The following is a 17,404-nucleotide window of genomic DNA, read 5'->3' as shown; positions in this document are numbered from 1 at the left end:
GTTTCCTATTTAGAATAATAAACTGTTAGGTAATAAAATAGCGATATCAGAACCGATTTTAGGTTAATAGTTTAATCACACATGGTTGGAGAACTGCTCAAATTATTTTATTTAATTAAAACACGGTACAGATGCATTTCTCTTCAAACAATCATATAGTTTGTAATGTACATAGATTGCAAAACAATGGGATAAAGGAATATTCCTGAACTTTGCTTTATGATTTATCTCATGGTTACTGTGAAATTGTGTGAATGTATCAATGCAGTACATGTTATCTCAGCTTGCAGAGCTTGGATTCATTAAATGAGTTTACCAAAAATGTAAATATTGCAGAATATACAGCCTCATGCTGCATAACTAAGCTCCATTTCATGCTGAATAAACTAAATTATTAATGTACGTTAAATAGAAAACTATATTTAGATAGATTTTTACTCTAAAAGCATTTTATTAAAATAAATTTGATAAAAATAAAAAATCCAATTTAAATTTTAAAAATCCATTTTTTAATTTTTTTAAAAAAAATCATCGATTATCCACCGTTTTCTCCTTTACTTTTCCCTTTTCCCTTATATAATTCAAAAAGTAATTACCGGTATTTCTCCCTTTCTGCCCAATATTTTCTAGAAGCACCTTTACCAATGCTATTGTATTCCATTCATATTCAAAACTACATCCTACTTAGTTCCATTTGACCTTCAATCCTGCTTAATATGCAAAGGTTAGCAGTATTAAGTACAGTTCCAGGTAAATTGTTCTCAACCTCACACTAGCTCATGTTGTAAGTTTCCCAAAATCTTTACTTGAACTCTCATCAATTCAGTTACGTAAAGAAAGGACTGACTATTATTTAATATTAATAATACATTTGTCATCCAAGATACTACGTGCATCACTCAATGAACTTATACTGGTAATTTTAATATTATAAAACTGCTGTTAAAAGATGAAATTATTGGCATATCAACATACATTTTATTATCCACGTGGCTTTTTTTATTAGCATCATCATTTCACTGGGAAGATACGATGCGTGTGGGAGAAAACTTGCGTGTACTGTATTGCAGTAGTGGCTAAGTACAAAAGGAAAGAGCTGGAATTTCCTGAATATCACTGCAATCAAGGGTTGCGGATGTCAAGAAACCACCTGTAGTTCTTTTCAAATTGGCTTTTACAACTCTCGGTACTGCGCAATGGCATTTGGAAGATGTCCCGCATACCATGCCATACCTGAGCTATTCTCATAACTAGCAGGTGCTGCAAAAATCCTTAGGCCAACCCAAAAACGGCACCCGGCTCATCACTTCATTCCTCTGGAGCTGCCTCCTCTCAAAATCCGAGGGGACTCCGCCTTACCACAGGCTTTTGACAGCCAGGAGGAAAGCAACTCCCTCAATCCACAGGGCCATCCAACGCTTAAAGTGGCATGTCTTTCACGGGGGCGGGGAGGAGGGGGGGGGAAATTACCGCCAGCCTCGGCTTCCAAGTCCTGCTTCCTCATACTTTACCCAACATCCGCGCCGGGGTGCTGCAACTCCAGCGGCCCCGACTCTCCTCCCCTCCCCTCCCCTCCCTTTTCCATCTCAGCTCAGTCTTCGACCCGCCACTCACCGCCGCGTTGCGCGCTGTGTTTCGCCGGAAGCCCATTGCTGTAAGGCACCCAGATCTTCTGCAGGGGGTTTTGCGTGAGCTCTCGAGACGGCGAAGACGCCATTCTGGCCTGTGGGGCTCGGAGCTCTTGCTGCGGTCCCGTCTGCTACGACAGCAAAGCGCGAGCGCCCAAGGAGGTGGTGCGCCTTAGCCAGCCAAAGGCAGCCGGCTTGTGCCCGGTCTCCCCTCGGCGACGGGCAGGGGCTGGCAAGGCCACCGCGGGGGCGGGGTCTGCAGCAAAGCCCCACCTCCTCAGGCCAGCGCGGAGAACAGGTGGCGGAGCTCGAGGCGGAGGGACTCGCCCCGCCCCCTCAGCCCTGTACGGCAGCGTTTCCCAACCTTAGGAACTTGAAGATGCGTGGACTTCAACTCCCAGAATTCCCCAGCCAGCTATGCTGGCTGGGGAATTCTGGGAGTTGAAGTCCACGCATCTTCAAGTTCCTAAGGTTGGGAAACGCTGCTATACGGAAGACAAAGGAGAGCCGCGAAAGCGGCGTGAACGGGACGGGCCGGGGAAACGAGGGCTTTGTTTGCTCCGCCAGCTGGGTAGCAAAACGAAGCGCTTTCAGATGCAGGTTCAGTTTTCGGAAAGCAAAGGTGCCATCCGCAACCTTTGCGGATTTACTCTGAAGTAAACCTCCAGGTGTTTAGTGCAATTAAACGGGCAGGGAACAGCGGATCAAAAACAGTACAATCTCTCATCTTAAAAGCTAAATAGTATGTCATACGGTTCCCTAAGCTACAGCCCATCTAAGTGTTTTTCAGATTTTAAAAAAATGGATACAATTTTTTTTCCATAAAAATGAAAATGATGATTCAGCGGGTTTTTTCCCCCCAAAAAGGCAGGCTATTCATCTGAAAAACCTTTAGATGCCTAAGACTACAGTCATAATTAAGTCCCTACTGTTTCTTTTTCATTCTCTAAGACAAGATTTCAATATATTCTGATACATTTAGTTTAGTGTATTATGCAGTAGTTCAAAATGAAACATGGACAAATTCATCTTATTAATCCAAGAACTCTGAGAGTTGTAGTTTTGAGGGAACCTTAGAAATGTATTTGAAAGGTTTACAAAAAAAAACCAGAAGCACACACCTATTAGCATTATTAAACCACTTCAAATCCAAACATTCCCGTAAAATTATAGATAGATAGATAGATAGATAGATAGATAGATAGATAGATAGATAGATATAGATATAGATATATAGACACACACACACACACACAATCACAGCAAGAGGCAGCATCATTTAGATCTTGAAAAAGCTAAGCAGGATCAGTCCTCATTAGTACTTTAATGACAGGTGATCAGAAGGTCCAAGGTTAGAAGCTTATCCTGCAAGAGATTATTTCATGTTGGTTTCTATTTTATTAGAGTAGGACTGTTTGCACAATTTGCTAACCCATGATTAGCTATTCCATAGTTTGCTGAATTAATCAATTTGCTAACACATATAATACATAAACATAATGCATAATACACTGAACCACAAACTAGCAATAACACATTATTCAATTACATTATAATCTTAAAGATCACTTTATACCTTCGTATTAACACTCCAAAAACCAGATTCTAACATGAAAGAACATTTTAAAGATATATCAAGCTTTGTTTCTCAAACATAGAAATTAGTTTAGAACCACAGTTCATGAGAAGAAAGACCAGTAACATAGATCAAGTAATTACATTTTCATGTTCAGAATTTATCTTTATACTATATTGGCAGAAGACAATACTGATCTATCTCAATAACCTCTGATAAGATCATTTTAATTCATATTTGGCTCTTTTCACAGCTCTCTTTTTTCTCATCTGATGACCCTTGTCTCATCTCTATCAAGACAGAATTCGCACTATTCAAATTTTTCAGCATGTAATCAGACAATCAAAACATGAAAAGGAGATGGGCAATGGCAAAACTATACATCTTTCATTTTTCATCTCAAGTTAATTGAGACACCACCATGCAGGATAGAGGGGTTTTAACCAATGGATGTTTGCTCTGATCCTGATTCCGAAGGATTGCACATTCACATTCTCTGTAAAGAATACCTCAAGTTGAGGTCAGCCTGTGGTAAACTTTTATTAGCAGCAACATGGTAATAGTATATAATTGCTTTCTTTCAGGGTTTCTTTTTAAACATCTCAGGCTAGCCCAGAGTCCTAGGATTCTCTGGTAGAATCCCATGGAAATGATTTTTGGGATCAGCAGAAGGCAAATACAGACTGGAAACTACAGTGGTACATGTTTTATTTTATTATTTTTATTTTTTATTATTTTTTATTTATTTATTTATTTTTACTTTATTGATTGTAACCTGCCTTTATTATTTTTACAGGTAACTCAATGTGGCAAAAATATCCAACACACCTTCCTCCTCCTATTCTCTTAGCAAAAAAACACCCTGCAAAGTGGGTTGGGTTGAGATAGAATAACTGTCCCAACGTCACCCAGTTGGCTATCATGGCTAAGGCAGACTTGAAGTCAGAGTCTCAAGCTTTGTAGCCTGGTGCCTTAATTACCACATCAAACTAGCTCTCTCTATGCCATAATGTATACTAACCTTACCCACTCCCACCTCTGCATGAATATAATTGTAAAGAAATCAGTTTCAAATGTAACTTTAATTTTTAAAAAATAGTATTTTGCCAAGCTAGTAGGAAGACAGATTCTTCCCCAAACTGGATGAGAGGAAAGTTTAATGTTGAAAAAGAACAAATGGGCAGAAAGCTATATCTGCTAACATTGATAGTATTGAGAGCTTTGAATGTAATTTCAGTTGTCACCAGCCAACTTGGGAAGGGATCTCTGCTGCTTGAGTGGTTCTAATGGGATACATAGCTACATGCATATTTCTGTGTGAAAAAATAGCTAATATATCCAGATGCGGATAAATAAATGCAATAATTTATTTTCCAGGCAATTTAATAATGGTTATATTATTATTCCTGGCTCTAGCACAGAGGTCCCCAACCTTTTGGGCATCAGGGACCAGTTCTGTGGAGAAAGGTTTTTCCATGGACCAGAGGGTGCGTGGTTTTGTGTGCTGTCTTCATCCCATGGATGGGGCTTTCCTTGTTTGTGCGGACCGGTTGCTGGCATGCCGCGGCTCAGCACTGGTCCATGGACCAGGGGTTGGGGAACCCTGCTCTAGCATGTTTAGAAGTATAGCTTCTTATGTTTGCAAGGTGAAGAAGCCAGGTATTATTCAAGTGTTTAGGGTTTGTTTTTTTAATTCTTTCCTGTCTGCTCTTTCTCCTAGGGAAGAACTGTCTTAAGTAACTACTCAGAACTACCCAGAGTTAATGAAGTGCCCAGGATACAAATACTGCAAAACTCAATAAAATACAATAAATATTGTTTTCTGGTAGCATCACAGTTTGAAGAGGCCATCACGTCCAATTGCCTATTCAAAGCCAGAATAAACAATATGAAATAATTACTAGGCAAAGTCATTAATTAAATCTCACTAAAAAACACTAATTTTATAATCTCATAAAATTAACAGATCTATTACATTCATATGTCCTGAGTTATCATCATTTTCCTTTTACATTCATAACAGATTTAAAGCTGGAAAGAGGACCATTTAAACAATATTTACTGTTTTAAATAAAATGTACATTTACTGTTGTGATTATTAAGTCATAGTTTTACAAAAATAATACAGAACATTCCAAAGATGAACAGATAAAAATTGGATTTATATTACCTACAGTGGCTAAGTAATAAAATCACTTGCGTATCTTCTTATTTAAAGCCTTTACGTAATTAAAGAATGTAAGAAGCTGTAACAAATTTGCACAGTAACTCATTAAAACAAATATATTGTGAAATGTTATTATTGAATGTTTAAAATGAGTAATTGTATGTACATTCACTGTTTTATTCTATTACAATCATATTAAGAGTCATTTTATCATACTGTAATTATTAAGCGAACATTCTAAATGAAACATACCACTAAACATAATTTCATGACTAATGTCAGAAATCAGAAATGTGGATACTATAATTATTTTTTCTTGTATTTGGTATTAATGACCTCTTCCTTATCAATTGCTCTTTCCTTCTCTAGAAGCTGCAATAATCTTAGTATCTGCTGAATTTGTTAATTTGTTCAGTTAACATAGGAAGAAAAAGTGGTGTTGGGGGAGCAGGATTTATATATCTAGTCCTCTGCCAGTTTAGTCCATTTGGAATTCTTTCAAAAATTAATGTAAAATAAATGCCAGGAGTTTGAACAAGTGCTACCACAGTCTTAAAAGATGTAACAGTTATCTCATTATTTAATCGCTATAATAAATGATTCATCACTATTTTAATTTAATCAGCCTCAAACATTCAACTAAGGTAGCAAAATAATTGATTCTTAATTTTTCAGTATAAAAGTCTACAAATGGATTCCTCTTATGGATTCTTAAGTGCTACATAAAAAGGTGACCATGAGTGCCATGAATATTAGAAGTCTCATAGTTACTGTTGATGTAAAGGTGACTGATAAGCAAGTACTGGAAAGCAGAGGTGTCACTGGAAGGCAAAATCACAAAACTACGTCTCACTTATTTTGGCCATGTCATGCAGGGGAACTCACTAGAGAAAGCAATTATGTTTGGAAGAGTTAGCAGTAAAAGAAAACCAAAGGACACGGTGGCTGGACACCATCAAAGTTGACGCCAGCAAAAGTATAGAACAGTGGTGGCGAACCTATGGCACGTGTGCCACAGGCGACACTCAGAGCCCTCTTTGTGGGCACGCGTGCCATGTCCCAGAGATAGCAGCTGTCCAAGGTCCCATGTGGCCAGATGCATCCCGGCATGGCTGGTTTCCCTCCCCCCCGTCCCATCCCTCCTGGCCTCGCATGCTGTCCTTTTCCTAGGCACGACCCACTGCATCGCCTCCTCAGCTGTTGGCCAACTGTCCAGTTCAGAGGTGGCTTGTCTGAACTGCTGGCGGTGGGCTACAGAGCCCCAGAGTGCGCCCGTCGAGGAGCCAGCAGGCTGTGGCTGCTGACAGACACCGTCGGACCCCATATGCTCGCTGGCCTGTGTGTGCAGGGGGCGATGGTGTCAGGCAGCAGCTGCCCCCACCTTGCCTTGCCCCGCGACAATGGCACCCCCGCCCTGCCTCGCCTCAACACACAGGACAAGCCTCCTGCCCACCTCTCCTCCTGCCAGAGACCTCCTGGATCTCCCCCAACTCTGCCAGGCCTGCACAGGCATCCCTTCCCATGAGTAACATCGAGATGACCATGCCCACCTTGACCACATCCACCCAGTCTGCCATGACCACCACAGCCATGCCCACCCAGTGGGTCACACCCACATGGCACCAAGCAATAAATAAGTGGGTTTTGGGTTGCAGTTTGGGCATTCGGTCTCTAAAAGGTTCGCCATCACTGGTATAGAACAACTAAAAGAAGTAGTGCAAGATCAGAAGATGTAAAGAGACCTGGCCATTAGGGTCACCAAGAGACAGACAGGATTGAATGGATATTATTTTCAGTACTTTGATTAGGCAAGTGTGCACAGACCTTCTAATTTCTGTATTATTATTTAGCTAACAACAAATACTAAACTTTCTAACACATACCGGTAGTTTCGCCAGTGCATGTATATTATAGGGCTTTGAAAGGCACAAATAATATAAATGGACATAAAGTTGTAATGTGCTAACATTTTAATGTTAAAATTAAATAAACTGAGATTACAACAGAATCCTTTCATGGATTCTTTTGAAGTTTATTAATACAGTATTTAAAACCACTGCTCTTTTGGACTAGCAGAGACATGGTAAAAAAAATGTTATGGATCTTCTGAGAATGACTAGTAGAAAACATCTCTTTGCCAGAAGGCAAAACTGCGCAGGCAAAAAAAAGGTGACTTACTAGAGAAACAAAATACAAGGCAGAAAAGGCTGAGCAATAATAAATAAAGCTATTATTTTTAAACTGTAGTTTTCTGTTCCACTATATACCACCTAAAATGAATTGTAGAAAAATCTTGTTTTGTATGAACTATATAAATTTACTCCTTGATTCACCAAGGAGCTTGAGGAAATAAAATAATGGTAGCAACATCTAGACCAGGGGTCCCCAACCCTCAGGCCGCAGCCCACTATTGGGCTTTGAGCCTTTCAGAATTGGGCAGTGAAAGTGGTAGGCAAGCACAGGTGGAACCATCCTCCTCCCTTCACCAGTCCTCAAACCTTGAAAAGGTTCGGGAATTCTGATTTAGAGCACCAGTGGAGAAACACAAAACGTTATCTTGACTAAGCATTGGAAAAATCTCATACTGAAGCCATTACCATAGGAATAAGAGAGGTCATTCTGGTAGATCACCTTTGTTAAGATCTATGAGAGTCAGACACATTGTTTTACTATGGTTCCACTCCTTCCTAACCAAACAGCATATGGGGAAAGATCAATCAACCCAGCAGTCTTCCCTTGTGAAATTCCATGAAGTATCAGTCATTTTCCCTACTCTAAATTTTCCCTACTCTAAATAAACATGAAAATTCTGGGAAAGGTGATCAATATTCTGATGATACCCAGCTGTACATCTGTAGCCCAGAAAGAACCACAGATGCTGTAGAAATCTTGATCTAGTGTCTGGAGGTCTGGATGGGGCAAAACAACTGAAGTTGACTCTAATATGAGGAAACTGCTGCTAATTCAGGAACCAACAGACTTTTGGCTCTAGTTTTAAATCTGAATAGAGTGGCACTTTCCCTAAAGCAGTGAGTTTATGATTTTGGAATCTGTAATTGGAGTGGATGCCATGGCAGTTTTGCCCAGTTTTGGCAGGTGGGCCAGTTTGACCCCATGTGAAGCAGAAGGCTCTGGCAACATTAAATCATATTGTAATGGGCAGAACTTTGAGAAACGGGAAGCACTGCAAATAGGCAATGGTCAGATAAGAATAATCTGAGGCAGAGATTTAATTTAAGAAAGCATCTCAAATTGCACTCTCCCTAGTTCTCATGAAGTGAGGGAGGGGAAAGGAAGGGAAGGGAAGATTTCCAATGCTCCCTGACAGATTCCTACAAGGAAGCTCAATAGGGAAGCCAACAAGAAGTCACTTCTACTCGCACAGCTTTTTTGCCCATCCATGGTCATTCTGTTTCTCTGTTTAGGTGAAGAAGTATCTCTGAAAAGACAAACCAATAATCTATTAGGGCTCTCAAATTTGTGCTGCTTTTTTGGTCATTGATTTCTATACTGCAATTGATTTCTATACTGCTAATCCTACAGTTCAAAAGAATGTGGCTAAAAGTTTCAGCTCTTTATTCCCTTGGCCCAACCTTGGTAGGCAAGCCAATCTTACCAGTGGTAAACAAAGTCAAAACTTTAAAATATAAAAATATTTTGACATTTTAAATACCCCAAATGCAAACACGCAATAATAGAGATCAATTACAGATTGTTAGAAAATAATATACTTGTGCATTTATGAAATGTGAAAGTTTAATTTAGACAGTAATGATATTTATTAATGGAATTGCTTTGAAATGATTTTAATTTCTTGAAATTGAAACTGAAATGTAAGATGCAGAACTATAGGAAACACAAGCTCTCTCAGCTTTGTCAGTTTTAGAACTTGGGGAAAAATAACTGAAAAAAGAAGAAAAAACCATCAATATCATAATAAAAGTTATGTCTTTTGAGAGCTAAAAAGGTAAAGGTAAAGGTAAAGGTTCCCCCGCACATGCGTGCTAGTCGTTTCCGACTCTAGGGGCCGGTGCTCATCTCCGTTTCAAAGCCAAAGAGCCAGCGCTTGTCCGAGGACGTCTCCGTGGTCATGTGGCCGGCATGACTAGACGCCAAAGGCGCATGGAATGCTGCTACCTTCCCACCGTAGTGGTCCCTATTTTTCTACTTGCATTTTTACGTGCTTTCGAACTGCTAGGTTGGCAGAAGCTGGGACGAGTAACAGGCGCTCACTCTGTTACGCGGCACTCGGCATTCGACCCGCCAAACTGCCGACCTTCTGATCAACAAGCTCAGCGTCCTAACCCACTGAGCCACCGTGTCCCTTTTTTGAGAGCTAGTCAGGAGCAAATTCACTGACTTGTACATAAAAAGTCAGTAACAAAAATCACACAAGCAAATCAGGCACTGAGTGTTCCTTTCTTTAGTGAAAACAGATACTTCCCTCAGGAGCAGAATTACGTCATGTTCCTGCATTTTAGAACTGCACTGCATGGATATGCTCTGTATAGATTATCTATACAAAGGTCTTCCAAGTTAATTGAAAATTTTAATGTATAACGATAGCATCACAACAGCACCTCCTGTTACTACATTTATTATTCAAGAATAACATATTTCAATTTTTTATGTATCCTTCTTTTTTTTCCTAATTTTTTAGAAAAGAAAAAAAAAGGAAAAATGTTTGTGTAAGGACCCGCCTCAATCAGTTCTCCCAAGAAAGCAGAACTCTTGAAATGGCATCATTTCAAAAGGAACTTTTATTGGGAGCTGTTGACAGCAGGAATAGAAGGAAGGATCTGAGGGTTTCCCGTGCAAATCGAGTAATTAAAAGTGTCCATAGTAAAAAAAACAAAAAACTGACCATCGGTACAGTTCAAACAGGCCAATCTGCAGGGGTGAAAACGCCGTGGGAACAGAGTGATAAGGCGCCACTTTCAAGGCTATTAAATGTCTGTGCCATTTCTTCCGCCAGATGGCCGGAGGTACATTCCACTCTCACCCCATTAGAGACACATCAAAGAGGATAGAGCAAGAGCAAGAGCAAAGCAAATACATATCAGCACCTCAAGCTTCCTCCTCCCTCCCTCCCAGGAGAATGACAGAACCCGAAAATAAGAAATCCCATACACACAGAACATAGGGTTCTGACAATTTGTCTTAATTGTTCTGGGGGCAGCGGGGGGGGGGTTAGCTTTCATATCTCTAGAGAAATGCGAACAATTTCATGTTCCAAGTATCTTAAAAACTGTCAATATTGTTCTTGTTATGGTAGAATTTCTTTTCCCTCATGGCCAAATTGCAGAAGACAATAAGTAAAGTAAATTAAAAGCATGAGATAAAAAGCTAAAAAGAAATAAACTATATCCAGCTCATACCAAAATCATTCAGCATCAATTTCAACAATTGTGATGTTTAAAATTGGGCTGACAGTGTGTCAGATTTTAAATAATATGTAAGATGTTACACTATTAAGAAAATGCACAGTAGTAGGACTTCCGGTGGCTCCGCGGCGACGGAGGGAGCCTTCCCGGGCTGCCCGCGGCTCAGCTGGTGTTTTTTCGCCCGAAACAGCGCCGATCAGCTGTTCGGGCGAATCTGAAGCCCCCTCCTCGGGAGAAGAGGAGGGGGTGAGCCCCCAGGTGGGGGTTGAGTTCTCCGGGGCCGCCTGAGCTTGGAGCTTGGGCGGCTGAAGGATTGAACTCCCCCGTAGCCTGGGCTGCTCCCAGCTGGCTAGCGTCTCTGCTCCGGACTTCATGGAGCAGAGCCAGGCGTCTGCGACCATCCCTGCTTGAAGGAGAGACTATGAAAGGGAAAGAGCAGGCAGAGCAGTACAAGAGGGAAAGATGAAGAGATGAAGAAGATTTTATTTTACTCTCAAGCTTGATGGACTTTGCTTAAAACTTAAAGTGAAAGTGCGTCACAATTGTAAGTAAAAGATGGCGGCTAAACCTCCCCCTAGAACTTTTCGGAGTGCTGGAAATTCTCCGGTGCAACAACAATCATTGCTGCAGGCGTTGCATTCTCCTGATGTATTGACATCGAAGGATCTTGAAAAACATACCCAGTTAATTTTGGAGTCAATGGGTGTTAAATTTCTACAGATGGAGGAGAAATTGGAGAAATTGGAGCAGAGAATGGAAAAAAGGATGGAACAGAAACTTAGAGAAATGAAGGTAGACATTTTGTCCTCAGTGCAAAAAGTTGCTAAATGTGTGGAGGTGCTGGATGATCAAGTGCAAGATTTGATTCAAAAGAATGCTTTATTAGAAGCAAAAGTATTGGAAATTGAAGATCTAAAAGACAAAATCGACAGTGAACAGAGCTTGGCCCAATTTTACCAGATGCAGTTTGCTGTGAGAATTAGAGGCCTAAAAGAGAATATTAAGGAAGATTTAAAGCAGCTGGTTTCTGAGGCTTTTGAGGGAGTATTGAACCATCCAGCATCTGAATTAAAACAAGGTATGGACAAAGTGTTTCGTGTGAATTCGTGGATTGCTAAACAGAGAAAGTTGCCTAGAGATGTGGTGGTTTATTTTGTAAAAAGGGAAATTAGAGATGAAGTTATACAAGCTGCCTACGATACTAAAGTTGTGATTGCTGGTCAACAAGTTTTGGTTCTAAAAGAAATTCCTCCAAAGATTTTAAAGAGAAGGAAGGATTTTATATTTCTTGTGCAAGAGCTCAAGCAAAGAGATATAAGGTTCAGATGGGAGATCCCAGCTGGGTTGAGCTTCATGTATGATGGCAAAAGGTACTGTTTGAGTAATGTGAAGCAAGCGCATGATTTTTATAATAATGTCTTGAAAGTAACCCCATCAACACTTCTGGAAGCTGCAGAGGGATCTGGAGAAGGAGAACATCAAGAGGATGAAGATGCACAGATAGACGAGAAGGGTACAGGAGGAGTTCAAGCTGCAACTCTTTTGGATGATCTTAGAGAACAGAGAGTGACGCGTGCTGCCTTAAAACGCTCAAAAAAGGAAAAAAAATAAGACCAGTAGAAATCTATGGAACTTCCACAAAATATTTATAGTTAAGTGGTAGTTGTGTTTTAAAAAAAAAAAAAAAAAAAGTTTTGGGATGCTATGTATGGTAATAGATTTTTTTTTTTTTTAATTTGGAATTAATGGACAACTTACTACAGAGGAAGAGGAAGAAAGTTTTGTGGGTTAATGTGGGTTAATTTGTGTAAGAACTATCTATGAGAATATGTTAAGGTAATAGTGAATTGTGGAAGAACATAGATGGGAATGATGCTAGTTTTCTTTTATTTTAGTTTTTTATATATATTTAGTATTATTAAGGATTGGTTTACTATATACAAGCTAGAGAGTGATGGATTTTAGAGTTTATAATTGTTAGTATATGATTGTTTATGATTGCCTTTTAGATATATACCTTGTATTTTGCTCTGGGAAGTCGGGGGGGGGGGGAGGGGGGAGGAGGGGAAGTGGAGGGGGGGAGGTAGGGGAGGGAGGAGGGGGAGGGGGAGGGGGGGAGATAGGGGGGAGGTAGGGAGGGGAGGAGGGAGGGGGAAGGGGGGTTTTTTTAAAGGAAAATTGTATTTTATAAAACTTTTCAATAAAAAAAAAAAAAAGAAAATGCACAGTAGTTATAGAGAATAAATTTGGATAAAAATGTAACACCCTAGCAGGAAATTCTCCACCATATAGCATCACGTTCCTTTAAGATCCCTAATCATATACCATATGGGGAATTTTGTATCTCCATATTAAATAAATTAGTGTTAATCACTGTTTCACTTTTACCAAGATTTTAAAATAAAAGTCTTTGGAAACTTAAGAACCATTCTTAGGTTCCATCTGCTGGGCAACACATGAAGGTGCAATGGAAATAGGAAGGAGCCATATGGTCAAATAAATGTCAAATCACTTCATTGCTCTACAAAAAGGAGATATAATCTTGTAAATCATCTGTGATTTCTTCATACTCAGTTACGTGACATCAACAAAATCAGCAATCATATTGCAGTAATTCATAATGTTTTTGGTGCCAGGGAAAATGTTTTTAATAAGTATCTCACAGCAGAAAAGGGACTGAAGCCTAATTTTCAACAGGGTATGATATGATAATGTTATTCATTTGTTTTGGAGTTAGGCAATGCCATAATCCAACTAAATAAATAATAAACAAACGATTATACAAGACAAATCATTTTACTTGACTATAAAAAACTGTTTTCAGAGTGGAAATCCTGAAATCCTGAGTTATTTCAGGTTCATAGTTCTAGCATGAGTTTGACGTCTAACTGAAAAATAATTCTCGGAGTCCTGAGTATTATTAAAGGTTCAAGAAAAAGATGAAATTCTAATAGGCAACAAGGTATTTTCACCTAACTCTCAAGTTTTATTTTAAAAATGCATTATGTACTCAGAAAAAAAACCTATTTGGGCAATTAACAGGGAAATGTAATTTTATTTTGTAGCACCAGCTACATTATAGTCCTAAATATCAGGTCACCTTCCTTAACCAGAATCAAATCTTTCATCTGAAGAATGATTCAGAAGAGAGAATAGGAAAACAAAATACATGAAATAGATAAACTTCTTACCTATTACTGAATTAATAGCATATCTACCACACCCAAGATCACTATAATAGGGATATCTCTAAATCCTCCTAGATTAATTAACAACATTCTTGAACTATGTCCAAAGCCATTAATAAAACCCTGGAGACACACTCCTAAGAAATAACAGCATATGAAATAATTAGCAAGAATGCAAAACATATTTTAATTGCATAGATGGTCACAGTCCATAAGCAGCAAAACATATGAAGGACATGATGAACCACATTTATTCACTGCCAGTAGATGGCACCTCTGCTATACCGCCTGTTCATTTCATGTATCAAAAACTAGAGACAAAACACAGCCTGGCAGTGGCCCAGTTCTCAGGTTTTCTTTGTTTTACCTTATAAAATTCCTACAAGCTATCATTATAAAAACTCCATGTTTCACTAATTCCCCTGACCAGATTGAAACCACAGATATAGTGGGTGTATACCAAACTTTAAGCTTATTTTTTTTATCTTAGCTAGAAAAAAAAGTTGGACACCGATTGATCTCTTTAATCTGTCAGAATCTTCTTATAAAGATCAAAACTCGGCCTTCTCTTTCTTTCATGTTCCAGGCAATAAGAATAAGAAGCTTTTACTTTAAGTATAGAAATGAAATAGAAGGCAGTTCTGTTATGGGGAAAAATATTGAGTTTTATCATGCAATCATTAGCCTTAACCTTGCAGAATTGCTTTTCAAGAATTTGGCAATTGCACTTGGAAAGACAAGATAGGAATGTCACACATGACAAATGGTATTCCACAGATCTGCATATAAGCTTTTCTTTCAGCCTTGTATTCAGAAAATAAAAAAAAGCCTTTCATGTCACCCTAATATTTTATGAATAATAATATTGCCATGCATTACATTATTATTTCCTGCTTAATTTGTTCCACTTAATTACTATTGTATATAGATCATGTTACAATACTGGAGCTCTACATCTAGCATTTACTGGGAAGGGGCTTATTCGACGATGAAAACAAATAAGTTTCTCCTATTCTGAACACTAGTACTGTATAAGATCCACCCCTTAAAAACTGCTATTTGCACATCAGTATGCCTTTCCTAAAGTGAACAAATACGTTAGAAAAATATTGTAACTTTAAAAGATGTTTCTCCCCCCCAAAAAAAGACTAATTTATTCTATTAGTTGATGTCTCATTCATTTATTCACTTATTCTAGTCATCTACATACAACCCTGTACAATGAAGAAATACTTGTTCATTTTACTGGAGGCAGCATTTGAATTATTTAAAAACAAATGTGTATCCAAATTGAAGGAAAAGATTCTTACAAATGTCAGAAATCTTATGTCATTAAGAGTAACTGGAAAGAATACTCACATGTTATAAGTGAAATTTTACTTATCCACTGCACTTTTCTCTTACATGCAAAGAAGGAAATTAAGTAAATATTGAACAATAAATTCTATTGAAATAAATAATTAAAATTCCTTAGTTTCTCGCATAAATTAACTTATAAACCCATCTGGAAAAATGTTATTTCATAATTTGTTATTTTATTCCATTTTTATATTCATTTCCTTTTAAAATAACATAATGCAAGATAGTAACATGACTCAATTAAATTAATTAGATTGTAATTCTATGCATCTTTACTTAGAGTCATACCATAATTTATTTCCTCTTGAGTAAACATGCATAGCATTGTTCTGTTAAATGCAGTAAGAGTCCAGAAGAAATTATTTTGTGGTCACTGGTGACTTGCAATATGCCAGTCATAAGCTCATATAACTACTGATTCTTCTTTTTGCAATTGCCTGGTAAATATAGATGTGACATTTTTGTCCTATGATTCTGGTCTGCTAATATGTCCAGGAGACTTTGTCATTCTCTCTTTTGTTTCCAGCTGCCTTCCTATTATACTAGCATTTCAATGTAATTTTTTTTCTGTTGCCAAGATTTGAGTTCAAGATATAAATTGTGGGAAGAAAGCTGTGTGAGAAAGAAGAGGTACTCCAAGTGAATTCCAGTGCTCCAGGAAGAAAATAATCTGAAGAAATTTAGAATACCCCATTCCTCTTCCAGACCATTTCAATCTATGCCATCAAGTCAGTGTTGACTCTTAGTGAACACATAAACAGATTCTCAATTATTGTTTCAAAAAACTTCCCAGCTACATTATATTTTCAGGACCCAACTTACATTTCTTGGCCCATAACTAACCTATCACTGCATCTGGGAAGTAGTTCACGACATGACTTACCTCTCCTGACTCAAGATGTTAACAACGCAGGTGTTAAAGAGAAAAACAGAGCTGAGTGTTATCAATATACTGATTAAATCCTATCCCTAAATTAATGCTGAACATTCTTAGTTTCATAAGTGGAAGAGTTACTCCCACATGCAAGGAGTAAACCACTGTTAAACAATGCACAATTTAAACAGATTGACCCTATGCTTAAAAAAATATACTAAGGAAGTGAAGATTGAGAAAAATATTTTTTTTAAATCACCTGTTCAGCAGAAATTAAATGCTAAGAGAACTGTAGTGTACTGAAATCCAAAATTCACTGGCTGGGACAAATTTCAAAATAATCTTATTGACAGAATTATTGTGCTGCAAAACTGTTATGATGCCGAAACTCCAATGCAATAAAAAAATAGGTCTATACAAGTTATTCATTTGGCCTGGTATTTCTTCATGTTCTTTCACAAACACTTAGAAAATTTTGCTAAATACCTGCTTTACTCAGTGAAAGTGTTCATTTGTTTGTAACCCTTATATAGCTGCCCAATTTTTAGCCAACTCTGGGCGGCTCCCAGTAAAGTAAATTCAAAGCAAAACCAAGACTTTTAACTTAGTTTGAATCTAAAACTAAGTCTTTATATTGCAAACTGAAAACTGTAAGATAAGTATTTTGATGTAGGGTAGATTGAAAATTATAAAAATAACTTCTGAATTTCATGGTATCATTGTTCACCCAACCCTGTCATTAATGTAGTTCATCTAATGTACCCATTTACTAGAAAGCAATCTTTAAGGATAAATTTCAAAATAGATTCAACATATCTTATTACTGAAGATAAAAATGTATGTGATGAATTTCAGTCACCATATTGTGGCCAATTTATAAACTTTGTCTCAAGATCAAACTGGATGTAACTAGATTCTACCCAGTTCAGAATAAGGTCATTTTTATACTGACAAACATTATAGTTTCATTTAAATGTAAAAAAAACCCATAATCTTAATATTCTCATGACAAATAATTTAACAATAAGCCTACTATTTTTCAATAAAATAGCTTGCATAATGTTTGAAATTGGGGGTGTTAACTGTTTCAAAATCTTGTTGTGAAATTTAAGGTAAATCCAAGTTTTCGAAAGAAGGAAGTAGTTACTCCTTATACCTGGAAACTGACAGTTGTGTTTTCGTAACTCCAAACCACAGTGTACTAAAAATTATGACTCCTTCCTGAAGC

The 17,404-nt window shown here is 38.0% G+C and overlaps 1 protein-coding gene across 4 annotated transcripts in view; it reads right to left on the bottom strand.

Moving 5' to 3' along the window:
• The window catches only part of PFKFB4 (6-phosphofructo-2-kinase/fructose-2,6-biphosphatase 4), an 86,235-nt gene that overhangs the window by 48,810 nt on the left and 20,021 nt on the right, over positions 1 to 17,404 (bottom strand). For 3 of the 4 annotated variants that reach the window (XM_083351675.1, XM_083351676.1, XM_083351677.1), the window contains exon 1: positions 1,615 to 1,854. The exons of the other annotated variant lie outside the window; for it this stretch is intronic. In XM_083351675.1, the coding sequence (XP_083207801.1) occupies positions 1,615 to 1,717 (103 nt within the window). In that variant the 5' untranslated portion in view covers positions 1,718 to 1,854. Of the gene's footprint in view, positions 1 to 1,614; positions 1,855 to 17,404 lie in introns of those variants that run through there. 4 annotated transcript variants of the gene reach the window in all.

Source organism: Vipera ursinii (genome assembly GCF_947247035.1).
Source record: "Vipera ursinii genome assembly, chromosome: 2".
Taxonomy (NCBI): Eukaryota; Metazoa; Chordata; class Lepidosauria; order Squamata; family Viperidae; genus Vipera; species Vipera ursinii.
This window is presented reverse-complemented; position numbering and strand designations above follow the sequence as displayed.